This window comes from Anomalospiza imberbis, chromosome 22 (assembly GCF_031753505.1).
Source record: "Anomalospiza imberbis isolate Cuckoo-Finch-1a 21T00152 chromosome 22, ASM3175350v1, whole genome shotgun sequence".
Classification (NCBI taxonomy): Eukaryota; Metazoa; Chordata; class Aves; order Passeriformes; family Viduidae; genus Anomalospiza; species Anomalospiza imberbis.
In genome coordinates this window covers 3990972-4009343 of record NC_089702.1, presented here as the reverse complement: position 1 = coordinate 4009343, position 18372 = coordinate 3990972, and the positions used below count along the sequence as shown (strand labels likewise).

Sequence of the window (18372 nt, the reverse complement as noted above, 5' to 3'; positions counted from 1 at the left end):
CCGGGAAACGATCCACGGGGACCGGGGGATGATCGGGGAACCGGGAAACGATCCAGGGGGGTCGGGGGATGCCCGGAGAACCGGGAAACGATCCACGGGGACCGGGGGATGACCGGGGAACCGGGAAACGATCCACGGGGACCGGGGGATGACCGGGGAACCGGAGGGACGATCCAGCGGGACCGGGGGATGACCGGGGAACCGGGGGAACGATCCACGGGGACCGGGGGATGCCCGGGGAACCGGAGGGACGATCCAGCGGGACCGGGGGATGACCGGGGAACCGGGAAACGATCCAGCGGGACCGGGGGATGACCGGGGAACCGGGGGAACGATCCACGGGGACCGGGGGATGACCGGGGAACCGGGAAACGATCCAGCGGGACCGGGGGATGTTCGGGGAACCGGGAAACGATCCAGGGGGGTCGGGGGATGCCCGGGGAACCGGGGAACGATCCACGGGGACCCGGGGATGATCGGGGAACCGGGAAACGATCCAGCGGGACCGGGGGATGTTCGGGGAACCCGGGGAACGATCCACGGGGACCGGGGGATGCCCGGGGAACCGGGGAACGATCCACGGGGACCGGGGGATGATCAGGGAACCGGGGAACGATCCACGGGGACCGGGGGATGATCAGGGAACCGGGAAACGATCCAGGGGTGTCGGGGGATGCCCGGGGAACCGGGAAACGATCCAGCGGGACCGGGGGATGACCGGGGAACCGGGGGAACGATCCACGGGGACCGGGGGATGACCGGGGAACCGGGGGGACGATCCACGGGGACCGGGGGATGCCCGGGGAACCGGAGGGACGATCCAGCGGGACCGGGGGATGACCGGGGAACCGGGAAACGATCCAGCGGGACCGGGGGATGACCGGGGAACCGGGGGAACGATCCACGGGGACCGGGGGATGACCGGGGAACCGGGAAACGATCCAGCGGGACCGGGGGATGTTCGGGGAACCGGGAAACGATCCAGGGGGGTCGGGGGATGCCCGGGGAACCGGGGAACGATCCACGGGGACCCGGGGATGATCGGGGAACCGGGAAACGATCCAGCGGGACCGGGGGATGTTCGGGGAACCCGGGGAACGATCCACGGGGACCGGGGGATGCCCGGGGAACCGGGGAACGATCCACGGGGACCGGGGGATGATCAGGGAACCGGGGAACGATCCACGGGGACCGGGGGATGATCAGGGAACCGGGAAACGATCCAGGGGTGTCGGGGGATGCCCGGGGAACCGGGAAACGATCCAGCGGGACCGGGGGATGACCGGGGAACCGGGGGAACGATCCACGGGGACCGGGGGATGACCGGGGAACCGGGGGGACGATCCACGGGGACCGGGGGATGCCCGGGGAACCGGGAAACGATCCAGCGGGACCGGGGGATGTTCGGGGAACCCGGGGAACGATCCACGGGGACCGGGGGATGCCGAGGGAACCGGGAGATGTTCGGGGAAGCGGGAGATGCCCGGGGAACCGGGGAACGATCCGGGGGGACCAGGGGATGTCCGGGGAACGCGGAGATGATCCGGCGGGACCGGGGGATGCCCAAGGAACCAGAGGATGCCCGGGGAACTGGAGGATGCTTGGGGAACCGGGAAATGATCCGAGGGGACGGTGGGATGCTCGGGGAACCAGAGGATGCCCAGGGAACCGGGAGATGATCCAGCAAGTACCGGGGGATCCGGGGAACTGGGGGATACTGCGGCGAGTACAGGGCGCTGCCGCGCTCGCACGTGCCTCTCCACGCGTGTCCCCTCCCCGCGGGATCCTGCCACACGTGTTGGTGCTGGCCCGGGGACCCCCCCAGGCCAGTAAGCAGCGCGGATTCTCGGCAGGTCACGGGTGGGGAGCTGCGGAAGGGCAAGGACATGTGCAGGAGACCAGCGGCTCCCGCAGTGTCAGGCACTCAGAGCTCGCTTTCAGGTGGACATGGCCCCGGGGAAACCAAGCTCCTGTTCATCAGAAACTGGGTAATGAGGCCATCTGAGTTATTTGTAGCTCCTTGTGGGCTGGGATGGCCTCTCCTCCCTCTCCCTAGGCAGGACCCCTCCCGCAGGGACCCCAGAGCGTTTTGCTCAGCTCAAATTGCCCTGATTTGTGCTTGGAGAATTCAGGTTGTGAGTTAGCCCAGTGGGTGCCCACAGCACTGGCTGGTGCAACCTCTCACCAGCTCTGGTAGATCTGTCTGTCCTTTTGGGACAGCCCCAAACCAGAATTTCTGTAACAAAACTTGCCCCTTTTTGAGGCGGTGCAGCTGACTTTATGGGATACGGAACCAGGACAGCACTGTGAGTCTCTAGGTTTTGCAAGTGGGTCTGTATCCAGCCTCTGCTTATTCTTCCCTCTGCGTCCCTGCTTTAACACCAGCTGCATCTGATTTCTCCTTCCCAGGGGCTCGGTCACCTTGGGCCTGGCGGCAGGGAGCAGCCGAGCTGCAGTGAGCGGTGCTGTGACCTTGCTCGGTGTCCTTCAGGGCTGGCATCCTCCTGAGCCTGCATCCTTCTGAGCCAGCATCCTTCAGGACTGGCATCCTTCAGAGCTGGCCTCCTGTGGCCAAATCCCCGGGCTGGAAGAAGTCTGTGGCTCGAAGCACCTTTGCTTATCTCAGCTTCCCAAAGCGCTTATGTTCCAGCCATCACGACTCGCTGCCTGTAAGGAGAGATGGGCACCATTAGCCCCGCAGCAAACAGCTGCTGCAGCAAGTTCTGCTGGCAGAAGCACCCTGAAGGGGTTTGCCCCTTGCCCACAGGCTGCCAGCATGGGCACAGCCCCAGGAGCCCCTGTGGCCTCCTGCCCCAGCACCCCCCGTGCCCCCGGCAGCCGGGTGTGCTTACAGAGTCAGGACAATGCAGCAATTTATTTTTCACAGCTCATTCCATTTGTCATCAGTGCGTCAGAAAGCACTGATTCCCTTCTCAGGGCACCAGCTGGAAAACCTCCGGCTCCTCCACCTGGCAGCGCCTCAGGTCAGCCCTTCCCCAGGGTGGAGTTTAGTGGGACTTAGTGCTCAGCCTGTTCGACTCATCGGGAAGGAGCCTGAGATGTGACTTGATTACAGCATGCAGGTGTCTTCCTGGGGAGAAAACTGCTGGGTATTAAAGGGCTCTTTAACTTGGCAGAGAGAGGAATAATGAGAACAGGGGCCGAAAGATAAAGTCAGGCAAATTGAACTGTGAAATCCAGGGCAGGTCTGCAGCAAGGAGGGCACAGAGCAGCCGAAGCAGCGCCCCAGGCACCTTTATCAAAGACATGCCTGGGGCTGGGGGTCCTGCCCTGCGGGTGCCTCCATCCTGCTTCGTGTTTCTGGCTCCGGCAGCAGCAGGATGAGCAGCAGGAGTCCGGTGGCCTCCTGGGTGAGGGGGGAGGGGACTGAATTTTGCTTCCCAGGCACATCTGAAAGTCGGGCTATTGCACAGTATCTCTTCCAGAGCCCGGGAGCACATCAGACCCCGAGGTGACCTTTCCCGGGACAGCTGGAGTTTCCCTCTCTGTACCAGGGGAAATTCCAGTCTTCAGAAAAGTGCTTGCAGTGGAGGAATTGGATCTCAAAAACCAAAAGCCCTCTCCCCATTTTGTTCCTGCATCCTCTCTTCTCCGCATGGGAGCCTGCAGAGCGTGCGGGGGCGTCCCTGTCCTGCTGCAGCCCCGGCACCGGCGGCTGCGTGTCCGGCGATTCCCGCCGGGAGTTAATCCTGACTGTTCGCATGTCGGGATGCTGGTGGATTAAACAAGGGGATTAGCATCAAACAATTTCCCTCGCGCCCCGACCGCGAGGCAGGGAATATTATCAGTGCAGGTTTATTCTGCTTAGGCTAAAACAGCTCCCTGGCATGCAGCGTGCGATGCCAGCCGAGCCAGGGCGAGGCACCTGCCCAGGGCATTGCGGGAGCACCGGGATGAGGATGGCAAGACCAGGGGCTGCTCATCCCAGGGGAATCAGGGAGGTGCCCCTGCTGCGTGGCACTCGGGTACCCGCTGAATCCCGTGCCCGGTGGGGATCCCACCAGCCCAGCCATGAGGTGCCAGCGCAGAGGAGCAATCCCAGCTTGGGGAAGGGGCTGCAGCCCTTCACTGGGTGTCCCCAGGAGGGTACAAAAGCCAGGACTGGGGAGACTCCAGCCCCCCACAGTCACTGAGCCCCCTGGCACCGTCCTTCTGGCTGCTCCTGCCAGCCTGGGCTCAGCTGTGGGTGGCAGAGGATGGAACAGCCTCGCAGATGAAAAGGCAAATCTGTTTCCCCAACAGCTCCTGGGTTCCTGAGCCAGAGAATGGTGATGCTGCTCTGATCTGATAGCAGCAGTGCTTCAGGCTGCCAGCTTTCACCCCAAGCTTTGTGCCCACCTGAAATCCCAGGGTCCCCTGTCCGCACTGGGGCACAACCCTGTGCTCTCAGCCACTCAGAAAAAAGTAAAACAAATCCCCTAATCCCAGAGTTTTGATGGAACAAGCTCGTGCAGCACTGGCTGGAGCACAACAGTCCCATGCCTGGCAAAGAGACTTGACTTCTCTTTGGACCAAAGCACTGTGGGAGCAGCTGGACTCACATCCCCATGTCCTCGCTGGCCCAGATCTTTTGGTCCCTGGAGGTTTCTTGGCTGCTTTCCTCTGAGGAACATTCCCAGGTCAGCCAAGTCCCTGGTCAGCTGAGAACAAGACCATCACACATGCCCACCTTGTTTTTTCTAGGAAAGGGCTAAAAATACCATCCTAGGGCTGTGTGGAAAGGCCTGGGCAGATCCTCAGCTACTGGGAGTCAAGTGATTTACAGCCTGTGCGTGACCCCAGCGACTGTGCAGGGGCAGGGGCAGTCCCTGGGCCAGGGCACATCTCTGTGGGGCAGAAGAGCAGGGGGACTGCAGGTCACCCCTTCCTCAGCGCTGCTTGGGGTGGCCACTCTCCTTCTTGGCATTTTTAGGTGACTCTGTTTGGGCTGGGCATTGGCAGGATGTGGCTTGGAGAGGACGCAGCACGGTGGGGTAAGACCCAGGCACAGCTGGCAGGTGCTGGCACAGTCTGGGGCCTGCGGGGACCCCTGGCACAAGCTGCAATATCCGAAAATTCCCAAACAAAATTTCACGCACTAAATCTTAGGGCTGCAATTCTGCTGAGACTTGGCTTTATAATTGGATCTGTCAGAAACCCGTCACACTTAATGTGCAGCTGCCAGCGTGCGTGCAACTCCTCAGCGACCGCGCTGGCTCTGCTGGGCAACGGGAAATCTGGTCCTGGGATTTTCCAGCTTGAGGAAAGGTCTAGTTTGTACCTAAACCTCTAACCCTGGGAGGAGGGCAGCACAGGTCAGCCCTAGTTTTAACTCGAGGTGCCTCAGTTTCCCTCTGTGCCAGGGAAGGCAGTGGGATGGGGATGATGCTGGCGAGGCGTGGAAGCCCAGCGTGCGTGTGTGTTCTTCACCTGAGTAATCAAACCAGTTAGGCAGCATTTGATTAAAGGCCACAAAACATATTATCTTTGATTCTTCCACTTTATTTTTGTTGCCTTCATTTGTCCCTTGGAGATGAGAGTTGCTCTGGTACTTATTAGTCACAAAGCCCCAACCTCGCGCTGCGTTCCTGCTATCTGAGAAATGAATTATTAATGGTGCATTAAACAGAGACTGGAAAGGGGCCCTGGGACACTGATAATCAGGAGCTAATTGAGGAAGAAATGAGATACTGCTCCCATTGCAGAACAAGGACTGTGCAGCACTGCGATACCAAAGGTGACCCTGCTAAAATTCCTGGGCCAACTGCGCCCGGCTCTGCCTGCTCAGCCCTCGCTGGTGGGTCATGTGTGCACCTGGCTGGGATGTTCTCCTTGGCTGGGATGATCTCCCTGCCTGGGATGTTCTCCCTGCCTGGGATGTTCTCCCTGGCTGGGATATTTTCCTTGGTTGGGATGTTCTCCTTGGCTGGGATGATCTCCCTGCCTGGGATGTTCTCCCTGCCTGGGATGTTCTCCCTGGCTGGGATATTTTCCTTGGTTGGGATGTTCTCCTTGGCTGGGATGATCTCCCTGCCTGGGATGTTCTCCCTGCCTGGGATGTTCTCCCTGGCTGGGATATTTTCCTTGGTTGGGATGTTCTCCTTGGCTGGGATGTTCTCCATGGCCGGGATGCTCTGCCCTGGCCAGGATGTTCTCTCTGACAGGAATGTTCTTCCTGACAGGGGTGCTCGGTCTCAGGCATCAGAAAGAAATCAGACAAATGCATTGACGGCCCTGGAAAGCTGCTGCATCCCATATTTTGATGGCATGAAGCAGATCCCGGGGCTGGCCAGGAGTGTGTGCACAGGCAGCTCTCTGTATCCCCAGGGATGATATCCCACCTCAGTGGTGGCTGATCAGGATGCTGGATCTTGCCTGGACCTCGTCTGGACTCCTTCACAAGTGACTGGGGCTGAACAATTTCAATCCATTTTGTTTGTTCTCCCTTACTGTTTTTCCACACAGCTTTCAGCTGGGGCCTGTCAGATTTCTCCTCTTCCACTCTGGCTGCATTAAAGACTCACCCCAGCCCTGGCACCACGTGCCTCAGGGGTCCCGTGGGACATTGCCACAGGGCCTTGGGGGTGGAGAAAGATGGGAGCATGGAGGATTGTCACTGTCACTGGCCTCCCTGGGCTGCTCCCTGGCCCTGGGCTGCTGCTCTGACAACACACGTGCCTAGAGTGTCCCATCACCTCCCCTCTCCAAACCCCAGTGGAGGGTCGGGTTTAGGACTGTCCTGTTCCCCTCCTGGTGGGCTCAGCTTCCTCCCAATACCCAGCCAAGGCTCCCTGCTCCAGCTCTGCTCCGACATCACGCTGAAGCAGCCGCAGTTCACCCAGACTCCTTGCATAAATATTTATGCACTGATGCAACGCTTTTCTAAATATAAAGCTTTATCTGAAATTTCATTTAAACATTAAGTGTAGATAATTTATTTATAATTAATGTAGACATCAAGCCCCATCTCTGGAATGCCTGTGAGCTTTCATTTATAATTGGGAGGTAAGTCAGGAGCTAGAGGCTTGGCTCTTATCAGTTTCATTTTAATTTTCCTCCTACAGCAAATGAAGCTGGTGCAATTCATCTCTCATTAGGAAGAAGCACAAAACTCCCCTAAAATAACAGTTTTATAGGGAACAGGTAACAAACCCATCTTTGTTCATCTTCTCGCCTTTGATAACGTTACTGGGGCTCAGAGATCCCTCCAAAGTGTTGCTCTTCCTTGAAAATAAGTCCATTAAAAATTAAAATCACTTTCCTATATAATAAAATTTACTCCCTGCAATTATGCAGAGGGAGCAGTTATCGGCCTTCTGTAGATTTTAATTAAAAGTTACAATAGGAAGGAAATAACAACGGCCATAAAACAACAGCAGCCTCTCCCCTAACAATGAATTATTGGTGCCTCTGTCGCTCAGGTGCCTCATGACGTGGTGCCCAATGCCAGTGAGGGGTGCTGTGGCCAGCAGGTTCCAGAGCAGTGCTGGGGGTCCCTCTTTTACTCCTGCAGCTGTGGGGAAGTTCCTGCACCCGCGGGTGCCCAAATGGGCGCTCAGCTCAGCTCTGACCCACTTGTGCTCTTGTTTCTGCACCCCAGTTAGAGAATGGGGGTGTCCTGCCAGGGGTGGGGTTAGGGTGAGGGTTAGGGTGGGGGTTAGGGTTAGGGTGAGGGTGAGGGTTAGGGTTAGGGATAAGTTTAGGGTTTAGGGTTAGGGTTAGGGTTAGGGATAAGTTTAGGGTTTAGGGTTAGGTTTAGGGTTAGGGTTAGGGTTAGGGTTAGGGTTAGGGTGAGGGTTAGTGCTAAAATTTGGGTTAGTATTGCCCTGCTGATGTGGCTGTGCAGGTCCTGGGGTGTAAGGGGTTAGGGTTAGGGTTAGGGTTAGGGTTAGGGTGAGTGTTAGTGTTAAAATTTGGGTTAGTATTGCCCTGCTGATGTGGCTGTGCACGTCCTGGGGTGTATAGCAAAGTCCTGCTCTTTCTGGCTGGGGGTGTTATGGTTAGGGTTAAGGTTAGGGTTAGGGTGAGGGTTAGGTTTAGGGTTAAATTTTGGGTTAGCATTGCCCTGCTGTTGTGGCTGTGCAGGTCCTGTGGTGCAAAGCACAGTCCAGCTCTGTCTGGCTGGGAGGGCACATCTTCTCCCCATAATATCCCTCTGGGTATATGGGTCCCAGCTGGCTTCATCTAGCATCTCCGAGTCCTTCCCTGAGAAGCTTGTTGTGGCAGAGTGGGGCCGTGGAATTTTCATCTGCCTGGCCCAGATATTTTACAGAGCTCATAGAGAGACCATCAAAGGCGGCTCACACTAAAAATAGCAGGAGCCTGGGCTGGCACAGGGGCTGCCGGTGGGAACGTGGCTCCTCCATCCTGTAAACACCTGCTCATGTGGGAAGAGCTGCAGCAGTGGAAAACCTTATTCCATGTCTACAACAGCTCCTTCAGAGTGCAAACCTTTGCTTTTGAGGACACCTTAGGCTTGTCTGATTTCAAACATGGGTGTTTGTGGGTCAGTGCCCCTTGCCCTCACTGGCCGTGGGGTTGAACTTCCCAAGCTGGGTCACTGCTAAATGAGCTGATGAGAAACAGCTGAGAGCCTAGACGCTGGGGCTGGTGCAGCTGCACTCCCCCCATGTCAGCTTTTTGCTCTCCTGGAGTCTGGAGCTGCTGTGGTGTCACATCCCAGCATCCCACAAGCCAGGTCAGCAGTGTGTCATGGCAATCAAGGTGAACTGAACCACCTGGAGCCCAGCTGGGCCCTTGCACCCAGGCCATGGGCTGGGGACCAGTCCTGCCCTGTGCAGGCTGCAGGCAGGGGCAGTGCAGCCTCACTCAGCTCAGCACTGCCCAGTGCTGTCGTTCCTTTAACCAGTTACGGCTGTCAAGTGTTCCACTTCTGGTCTCCTCATTGCCTTCCCTGGATTCTGGCTGTGAAGGCGCTAAACCCCCCCTGATCTGGCTCTGAAACGTTTATGAAATCTTTATGGCCTTTTGAAAAGATTTTAATTCCCTGACAGTGCTGCTTTCACTGGGAAAAAAAATAAATTATGACTCAATGAGCAATTACAGCTCAACAGCTGCTGAACGGCCACGGCAGCTGCCGGAGCAGCTTGGCACGGCTCAGCGCGGTGGCCGAGGAGCCAGCGAGCCTTCCTGGAAAGTGGTGCTGGGCCTGATCACCCCACATTCACCTTCCTTGGCTGGCTCAGCCCCTGAGCACAGCCCCTCCTCTGCCCCCCTGTCTCCCACGGCCTCTGTACCCAGAAGCCCGAGTTCTGCTTGGTGCTGGCCCTGCCATGCAGTGCCAAGGGAGGAGATAGCTCTAACTGCACCTGGAGAGCTGGGCACTGCAGCCAGGTGGTGTTGAGGGACCCCAGTGGATGCTGCAGGAGGGATCCTCCTTCCCTGGGGTCCTGCGGTTCCACATTTGGGATTGGCAATGTCTCAATAGCATCATGTCTGGGACAGCTTGTCACCCTTACCCATCACCTGTCTCACTGGAGAGGTGCCACCACAGTGTCCCTGGGCAGTGCCAGCACCTCCCTGTGTGGGGGCATGTCAGAGCTGCCAAAGGATGTAGAACATTGGTCTAATTGTAAAACTCCCTGTTTACTGAAAGCAGAGCTGCTGAGCTCCAGAAACATGAAGAAAGAGGAAGCGTTGCTCTGACAGTGCCCATTCCTTCCTGGCAGTGCCCATTCCCTCAGTTCCCTCCCTCCTGGCAGCACCCGATCCTGTTTCCTCAGAGGCTCATTTCTGCTTCTTCAAGTGCACAAAATTGCTGTACAGAACTGAGAACGGGGTTGGGAGAAATTTTGTGAGCAACTACAGTGTGATGGAGGGGCTGGATGTGCTGCTCTGTCCCTTGGCACTTCAGGGTGCTGCAGCTGGAGATGACCTTCTCTTTGTTTAGAGTTTTGTCTTCAGCTTTGGAGATATCTGCAGCAAACCAAAATGTTTGAGGGTGACCGTGGTCTGGGCACAAACAGTGTCTCAGGGATGAAGGGCTGCCCTTGGAAGAGGGAAGCCAGAGTTCACATGGAGGGGAAGAAATGCATCCATGCTCCCCAGTGCTGGAATGCTGGGAGCTGTGGGTCAGCTCAGAGGCCTCATCCCTGCACTTCCTGATCCCCATGCCTGGAAGGGGAGTACAGACCCTTCCCTGCATTGTGCTGGAGGCAGGAGGAGGCTGAAAGGGTTAAAGTAAATGAAAAATGTGTGGAGAAGCCTCAGCCCTGCCTCTGCTCCTTGGAGAAGAAGGCTATACCATCATCATCAGGCTCCTGACAGCCAAGGTACAGTAAAGTTTGAGATCCATTAGAGTGCCCGTAATTATTTATAGGGAGGGAAAAAAAAAACATCCTACATTGTGAAAATCAGATGGCACAGCAAACAAATGCACTAAGCTTTGGCAAAAGGGCTCTGAAAACCCAAAGTGATTTATGGTGAGCCAGGACAAGGCTCAGTGGAGCCACACTGCTGCTCCTGGGGACCTGACTGTGACAGCAGCAGGGAAAGGGACTTCTGGTGTGGACAGGTGGGATCTGCTGCTGCTGGGCCACCTGCTTGTGGTCCAGGATCTCTAGACCCAGAAGTAGCTCAAACTGGGACTCCCCACTCCTGGCTTCCCTCTCCCTGGCAGCTGGTGGTCCTGGAGTCTCCTGCAAACCTGTGGGCTTGGAGGGGTTTGGAGCAGCACGTGCTCTGCCCCTACTTCTGCAGCCTCCAGCCTCTGCCAGCAGCAGCACGGGGCCAATCACACCTCTGCCTCTTGGCACCAATTCCGTATTTTAGTGGAGGCAAAGCAGTGAGCAGGCAATTGCTCTGGGAGACAGGAGCCCCTGGGTACCTGCTGCAGAGGAGAGCTCTTGGCCAGAGCACTTCCCTCCCAGCTGGGCTCTGAAGTTCAATTAGCAGTTTTGGGAAGTGCTTTGAGAACCTCTGCAAAGTGTCCTGGCGGAGGGCAAAATGTGATTATATAACGTGTCTAGACAGCGTATTCCTTGGGGCGGGCAGCAGGATGCTTTTATATCTCCTCTCCTGTGTCAGCACTGTGTGGCCCTGCTGAAAGGTTCTGGGAGCTGCTAAAATATTAACAATGATGACAGCGACAGGCCAGCTCAGACTTTTGCACTTAAAATTGTTGATCTTAGCACAAGGCTAAGCATGGCAGCAGAGGCGCCTTTGCCTGGCGGCACCTTGTGCTCCCGCTGCCATGACTGAGGAGCAAGCAGCATCTCCCTGCAGGCCCCCGCCCTCCATCTCACCCCTGGCTCCTCTTCACCCTCTTGGAGCAGCCGGGCTGCCCGGGCATGGCCAGGGTTCTGTCCCTCCCTGCTGGGCCTGGGTCGGACCAGGGGCTCTGCCATCCGCAAAGAGCTGCAGCCCCCGGCGATGCCACCTCCCTGGAGAGCCAGGCTGTCTGCTGCCACTCAGGGTGCGGCACTGAAGACCCTCGTCCTGGCGGGTCTGAGACCTGACCCGCCATTCTCCGGGGCGCTGGTCGCACACGGCATCTCAGTACCCTGAAATTCAGGTGCCCTCCCCACAGCCCCGCGGTGTCACCCTCCTTTGCGCTCCTAGCCACACACCTTACCGACCCCCTACCCCCCTGGAAAGAGCCTGGGGAGCCCCTTTGTTCCCTCCATCCCAGCCCGGGGCTGCCGTGAGCGAGAGGTGCGCGACGGGAGGATGCCCCCGAGCCCCTGGCGCCGCTGCGGGATGCAGCTGCGGGATGCAGCACCGGGATGCGCCGCCGCCGTTCCCCCTCCCACTCTGTGCGGGCGCGCGGCGCCGAGGGGGGGTTGGACCGCGGCGGCGCGCGAGCTGCCTTCATCCCCCCCCCCCCCCCCCCCCTTTCCTCCTCCTCCTCTTCCTCCTTCTCCTTCTCCTTCTCCTCCAAGAGCGCGCTCGCACGGCCGGGAGCGAGAAGCCGGCGGGAGGATGCTGCAGACGGCGGCGGAGCCGGGCGGCTGGGCAGGTAGGGCGGGCGGGGGCGGCCGGGTTGCCGGTACCGGCGGCCGCGGGGCTGGGCTGTGGGCGCGGGGAGTTGCAGGCTAAGGAAAGTTGTGGGAGGGGGGAGATGCGCTGGAAGGGCCCCGGGATTCGGGATCGGGGCCGGATGTTCGCCCGGGGCACGCGCCGCTCCCCGCGCTCCATCCCGGCGGCGCCGGGCGACGGGGCAGGGGCGGCGGGGATGGCGGAGCCCCGGCCCCACTGACCACCCGGAGGGGTCAGGCTAGGAGGGAAACTTCTTGAGCGGAACTTTACCGAGGCCCCGGCGCAGCCCCTCTCCGGCGCGGGGCTGAGCTTCCCACGGGGCCGAGCGGGACCCGCTGGGTGCCGGTAACCCCGGCTCGTCCCCGCCGGGGTGCGCGCACTGTGGGGTGCACGGCGTGGGCTCCCCACGGGTGTGTGCTGGACTGGGGTCTGCGGCAGCACCTGGGCGTGAGCGGCGTTGGCCCAGGTGTCGGGGTGTGCGGCCCAGCGGGGCAGGGGGCGGTGGAGCGGTCCTTGGGCCCCTCTGGGCCCGGCTGTGCCCGGCTGTGCTGGGCGCCGCGCACAGCGCACCCTGCGTGTCCCCTGGCTTGTTCGCAGCGTGCCTGGAGCTGCATGCGTCCATGCTGGGATCGGGACTCGGATGGGAGCGTTGGGAATGGAGCCGAGGCTCTGGCTGCCTCCACGGGGACTCTTGGCTCTTGCGGAAAGGACCTTCAGAGACCTGTACAAAAGCGCTTTCTGTTGGCTGTGGCTCCGGGTGGGAGCAGCGGGGTCCCCTGGTCCAGGAATGTGGAGGCAGAAGCAGACTGACCGCTCTCCCCTGGCCGTTACCAACAGACTTTGCTGTTAACTTGGAGTTATGCTGGAAGCTTTTAAGGAGTTTGCATCGGGGTGGGCAGGGCTGGGGCTTGCTCTGCCCCAGAGCAAACCCCGCGGATCCCGGCACAGGGACGTGCCCGTGCCTGCCCTTGGCAGCGCCATGGCAGGGCGGTGAGCGCCGATCCTGCTGGATGGGCGTGTGGGAAAACAACATCTTGGCACAAGGGGCTGCGATTTGTTTTCGGAGCAAAATTTGAAAGTGCTGCTTAAATAGAAGAGATGATTCTGTGTGGAGGTGAGGGGTCTAGAGCCTGGAATTGCACTCCTGGAGGCTTTAAGGGGCTTCCAGGTTCATTCACCAGTGTGCAGGGATCAGCTCACTGGCACCTTGCTGCCGGAGCTGCCCCTGCAAGGGCTGGATGTGTCTGTGGGTCCCACGAAGTATGGCAGCACCTCTGCCCCACAGGGATGAATTTTGGGTGAAAATGGGAGGCAGGAGCTGGCCCTGCCCTGCTCAGCGCTGTGCACACATTGGCTTCACCCCCTGGTTACCTGGGATGTCTGAGTGGGGAGTGGAGATGTTTGTGAGCTGCTGTGTCTGCATGTGGGGCACGGTGCCTGAAAATAGCACCAATGGGCAGTGCCACTGTGTGTGACAGCCTGTGGATAAATGAGGCTCTGTCCCGGCTGCCAGCCTGGCTGGGAGTTTCTTCAGCTACCACCATCCAAATCTACCACCACTGACTTTTTTTTTTTAAGTGACTGCAGGTGTTTTCCAATGGAGCATTCAGCCCACAGGCTTTGCTGAATGATGTTTGTCACTTGGGTGGAAAGGCTCCGTGGGGATGGAGGAGCTGTGCTGGTCTCTTGGTAGCTGCCAGTGTGATTCTGCCAACCAGAAACTCTCCTGCCATATGCAGAGTTCAGGGCAGGGCAATGATACCATGTGCTGTGGATTTCGTGCTTGTTCTATAATCTGCCACGTGCGTTGGAGAAAAAGGCTGGTGTGACCCTGGATGTGGCTCTGTCTGTGAATGCACAGAGCCAGGCTCTGCGTTAGCAGGGCTGTGACGTCATGCCAGGCTGTGACTTCCTGCTGCAAGTCTTGTACACGAGCATCCCTGAGCTCCCATCCCTGAGCTGGCACCCCTGAGCTCCCATCCCTGAGCTCCCATCCCTGAGCTTCCATCCCTAAGCTGGCACCCCTGAGCTCCCATCCCTGAGCTCCCATCCCTGAGCTCCCATCCCTGAGCTTCCATCCCTAAGCTGGCACCCCTGAGCTCCCATCCCTGAGCTTCCATCCCTAAGCTGGCACCCCTGAGCTCCCATCCCTGAGCTCCCATCCCTAAGCTGGCACCCCTGAGCTCCCATCCCTGAGCTTCCATCCCTGAGCTGGCACCCCTGAGCTCCCATCCCTGAGCTTCCATCCCTAAGCTGGCACCCCTGAACTCCCATCCCTGAGCTGGCACCCCTGAGCTCCCATCCCTGAGCTGGCACCCCTGAACTCCCATCCCTGAGCTTCCATCCCTGAGCTCCCATCCCTGAACTCCCATCCCTGAGCTCCCATCCCTGAGCTCCCATCCCTGAACTCCCATCCCTGAGCTCCTATCCCTGAACTCCCATCCCTGAGCTCCTATCCCTGAGCTGCCATCCCTGAGCTGGCACCCGTGAGCTCCCATCCCTGAGCTCCTATCCCTGAACTCCCATCCCTGTGCTGGCTCCCCTGAGCTCCCATCCCTGAGCTGGCACCCCTGAGCTCCCATCCCTGAGCTCCTATCCCTGAACTCCCATCCCTGAGCTGGCACTCCTGAGCTCCCATCCCTGAGCTCCCATCCCTGAGCTTCCTCCCCTGAGCTCCCATCCCTGAGCTCCCATCCCTGAGCTCACATTGTGCTTGTCTGGGGCTCCAGAGTGGCTGCTCTCGCTGCCCAAGTGCTGCTCGACTCACAGAGCAGCAGGCTCTGTATGGAGAACTCCGGAGGCTGGTTTAATAGTGCCCAGAGTAAGAAATATTTTTAGGGGCTGGTGCCTCACTGGCCTCAGGGCTTGGACCCGAGTGCTGGACTGGGGAGGACTGCATGTCCTGGCCATGGTAGGTGAGGGTTGGGGTCTGGCTGCTCAGGTGAGGAGGTACCACTCCTCACCACTCCTGGAGTGTGCACTGCCAGTGGGCTCAGAGCAGCCATCCCATCCCATCCCATCCCATCCCATCCCATCCCATCCCATCCCATCCCACCCCTCCCCACCTGCCTGGCTGACATTCTCTGTGCTGTTTATGGGGGCTCATGTTCTGCCTAGCATTCCCAGCTGTCCCAGGACAAGGCTCCTGTCAAAGTGCCACTGGGGACATGGACAGGGACATGGACAGAGCTGCCCCAGCTCATTCTGCCTGCACCTGCCTGCTGTTCATCCCCATGGGCTGGCAGGAATGTGCAGAGCCTGGAGTGACGCTGTGGCCCAGCAGAGCGGCACCAGGAGCTCACCTGGCTGTGGCCATCTACAGCCATTCCAACCCAAAAATACTCCTTGAGCATCGCCCCAGCATCCTCAGACATCGGCTCCTAGAGGAACCCTGGTCTCTGGGCTCTTATTTGTTATATTTCTGGGGATCTTCCTCTTGTCTGGCTTTTCTCTAATGTTTCTGGGGAGATCGATGTATTTCTACGAGTGCACAACACAGGTTTGCTATTGACTGAACAAGGACCTTTGCACGGATGTTCCCAATCCAGCACTGGATATGTCAGTCACATCGCTTTACACTGCTGAATTTCCAGGGTTAAAAGCAAACCTGCCGTGGAGGCACCGGACAGTCTCCAAAACGTGCCAGACTTACACATTAAAAGGGCAGAAATTCCCTGTCTGAGCCCTGCAGCCCTTCCAACTGCTTCTCCTCAGCTCAGTCGGGACTGGAGTTTGAGTGTTCCAAAGCCAGAGCCCTCAGTTCTGCAGCTCTTTAATCATTTCTAGGGATGATAAAAATGCAAAAATGTGCTCCCAGAGCAGAATAATGAAACCCATGAGGGTCTATTTGTCAATTTAGCAACGATATTGTGATGTACAAAGGCTGTTTCTTAGTATGATGTTCTGAGATTGCCTCCAAAATAGCGCCATAATTTCTGTGTCAGAAAGCCCCTGTCAGGAATTATGTCTGTGCTCTCAAGGAAACCCAGGCTGCAGCTGCAGCGTAACAACTGCTCCATTTCTCTTAGAAATACAACAATTTACTTGCCAGTCATCAAAGGGAACCTGCAGATTTAGGAGCCATGAGCCACTCTGCGAGCACGGGATGCCCCAGCTCCCGTGGGAGCTTCCCTGGTGCTCCCCTGATGCAGGGGTTGGTATTTCAGAGGCATCAGGATGCCCGTGTGCCCAGCCTGGCTGCACCCTGGCCATGGCAGCAGGGCTGGCACGGGCACACCAGGCTGGGGGGAACTTCGCTCTGCATGTCTGTGGGGCAGAGTGGGTGTTTCCCAAGCACTCCTGACTTCACAGGGGCTGAAGGCACAGAGAATCCCTCGCTGTCAGAGGGCCCTTTATGGTAATTTTTTTATAAAACCCACCACTTTCCCCCCTGCAATGTAAACAGCCTTTTCCCCAGGATGAATTCCCGGCAGGGTGCCAGGGAGAGGGGCTGGTGATGGGCTTGGGGCGTGGGGCCCTGTAGGGCTGGACCCAGGAGGAGTCCCGGTCACAGGGGAGGGTTCTGGGGGAACCTGGCTCTGGTGAGGGCTCCGAGCCCTTGATACCGAACTGATCTGTGCTGTTTTGAAATGGGAACGTTCCTGAGTCGTGATTTTCCCTGGCCTAATTATGGAAATTTTTTAATTAGTTGATAAGAAAGATCACTGGGAAATTGCAAAGGAAACATTTTGAGGTGAAGTCCTAATCTGTGCCTGTGTCTGCCTGGAGTCAGGAGCTGCTCCAGCTGCTGGACCCTGGGCTCAGGGTGCTGAGGGATCTGGGCATCCCTGCTGCTTCCTTTGGTGAGGTTCTGGATTCCTCTGGCCAACAGGTTTGATCCTGGCAGCGCTGTGCCAGCTCTGCTCACTCCTCTCCCTTGTGCTCACCAGCCAGGCGATGAGCTGGGGCCTCTGCTGGGAGTCAGGCTGATGCTACTCTGTCTCCAGTTTGAGTATTTCTGCTTCTGACATCTGGCCACTGGCTCTTGCTCTGCATCAAGGGGGTGAAGGAACTGTTGAATGTGCGGTGGGTTTTGCCTCTGTAAGATCATAGGGGGTTCTCATCTTCCTATCACCTTCCTGTTCTCTGAGAGCTCTGCTGCCTTGGAACTGGGAGAATTCTGCAGCCACTGCCCTGGGGACATCTTTGGTCACATCTTTGCAAAACCACATGGCAAAGAGCTAAGAGCTTTTTGGAGGACATTTTTCCCTTTATCTGTTGAAGCAGGAGAGACGTGGAACCAATGACTTGCCTCTTGCCAATTGCCACTTGGCTCTTGCTGGTGCCACTGTGATGCTGCCCTGGATGTCCCTGCCATGACCAGGACCAATGTGGCAGAGATGCTGATGACCACCACTGGTGGTGACTGGAAACCAGCAGAGCAAGACCCTAACCTCCTGTTTTTTGTGGATGTGGGTAATTTCTGGCACATTTTTGGGGGCTTGGTGGTTTTGTTTGTTTTTTGGTTTGTTTTTTTTTTTTTTCTCTGTTACTGTGTGTGATTTGCTGCCCTTGGCCTCCTCGGCCACATGCCATGGGGATGTGGCGTCACTGCTGTTTGTCTTGGTCGGAAGCGCCGCTGCTCTGCATTCGTTTGAAGGGCTGAAGGCACAGAGCCGGTCTGTGCGCTGGGCTAGAGGCTCTTCTGAGCAGCCTGAAACGCTTGTAGGAAAAAAAAAAATACCATAAAAATCCCAAACAAGGGAAGCTTGTTATGGAGCCAGCAGGAGACTGGGAGCGGCACAGAGCGGCTGCTGGCCGGGCTGGGGGAGAGCTGGGGTGGGGCAGTGGCTCCCCCCGGGGCAGGTTCCTCCACCTCAGAGCCCTCCCGCCCAGTGCTGGGTGTGCTTCGTCTCACGAAAGGCCAGAGCCTATAAATATCCCAACTCCAAATTTTCAAGAAGTATTAGGAACTCTCCAGGCTTATTTTTGAGGGCTGTTATGAAAGGGCTTTAGCGGATTAAAGCTCTCCCAGATTAATCTGTGCTCAGGAAGGCGGAGGGTGCAGGAGGGCAGTGCTGGCACCCCAGGCGTGTGATGGAGCGGGTTCACCGAGACTCCTGGGCTCCCCACTCCCCATCTTGCTGGGAGATGGGGCAGCAGCAGGGGAGGACACTTCCACAGAGCCGTGTTTGCAGTCCCCCACTTCTCCCAAACCTCACTGAGCCCCCCAGACCCGGCCAACACCTGTAGTGCTGCAGGTTTGCACAGGTCAATGTCAAATTTATGTGCCCTCTGGTTTCCAGAGGAGGTAATTAGCCAGCAGGTGCAATAACAATTTAAAAAGTGTGTCAAACAAGTGAGCCAGTTGTGGTGTAGAGCACGCTGTGCCTTTGGAGGAGTCTTCCAAGGGCTGGGGATATGCCAGATGAAAAA

At 57.9% G+C, this 18372-nt stretch overlaps 2 protein-coding genes across 4 annotated transcripts in view; one reads left to right on the top strand and one right to left on the bottom strand.

Moving 5' to 3' along the window:
* ODAD4 (outer dynein arm docking complex subunit 4) overlaps positions 1-18372 on the bottom strand; it is a 241591-nt gene that overhangs the window by 130835 nt on the left and 92384 nt on the right. The window lies entirely within an intron of this gene.
* Positions 11834-18372, top strand: part of ZNF385C (zinc finger protein 385C) — a 60462-nt gene continuing 53923 nt past the window's right edge. For 2 of the 3 annotated variants that reach the window (XM_068212343.1, XM_068212342.1), the window contains exon 1: positions 11834-11977. In XM_068212343.1, the coding sequence (XP_068068444.1) occupies positions 11941-11977 (37 nt within the window). In that variant the 5' untranslated portion in view covers positions 11834-11940. The remainder of the gene's footprint in view (positions 11978-18372) is intronic. The other variant, XM_068212344.1, reaches the window with a different exon arrangement.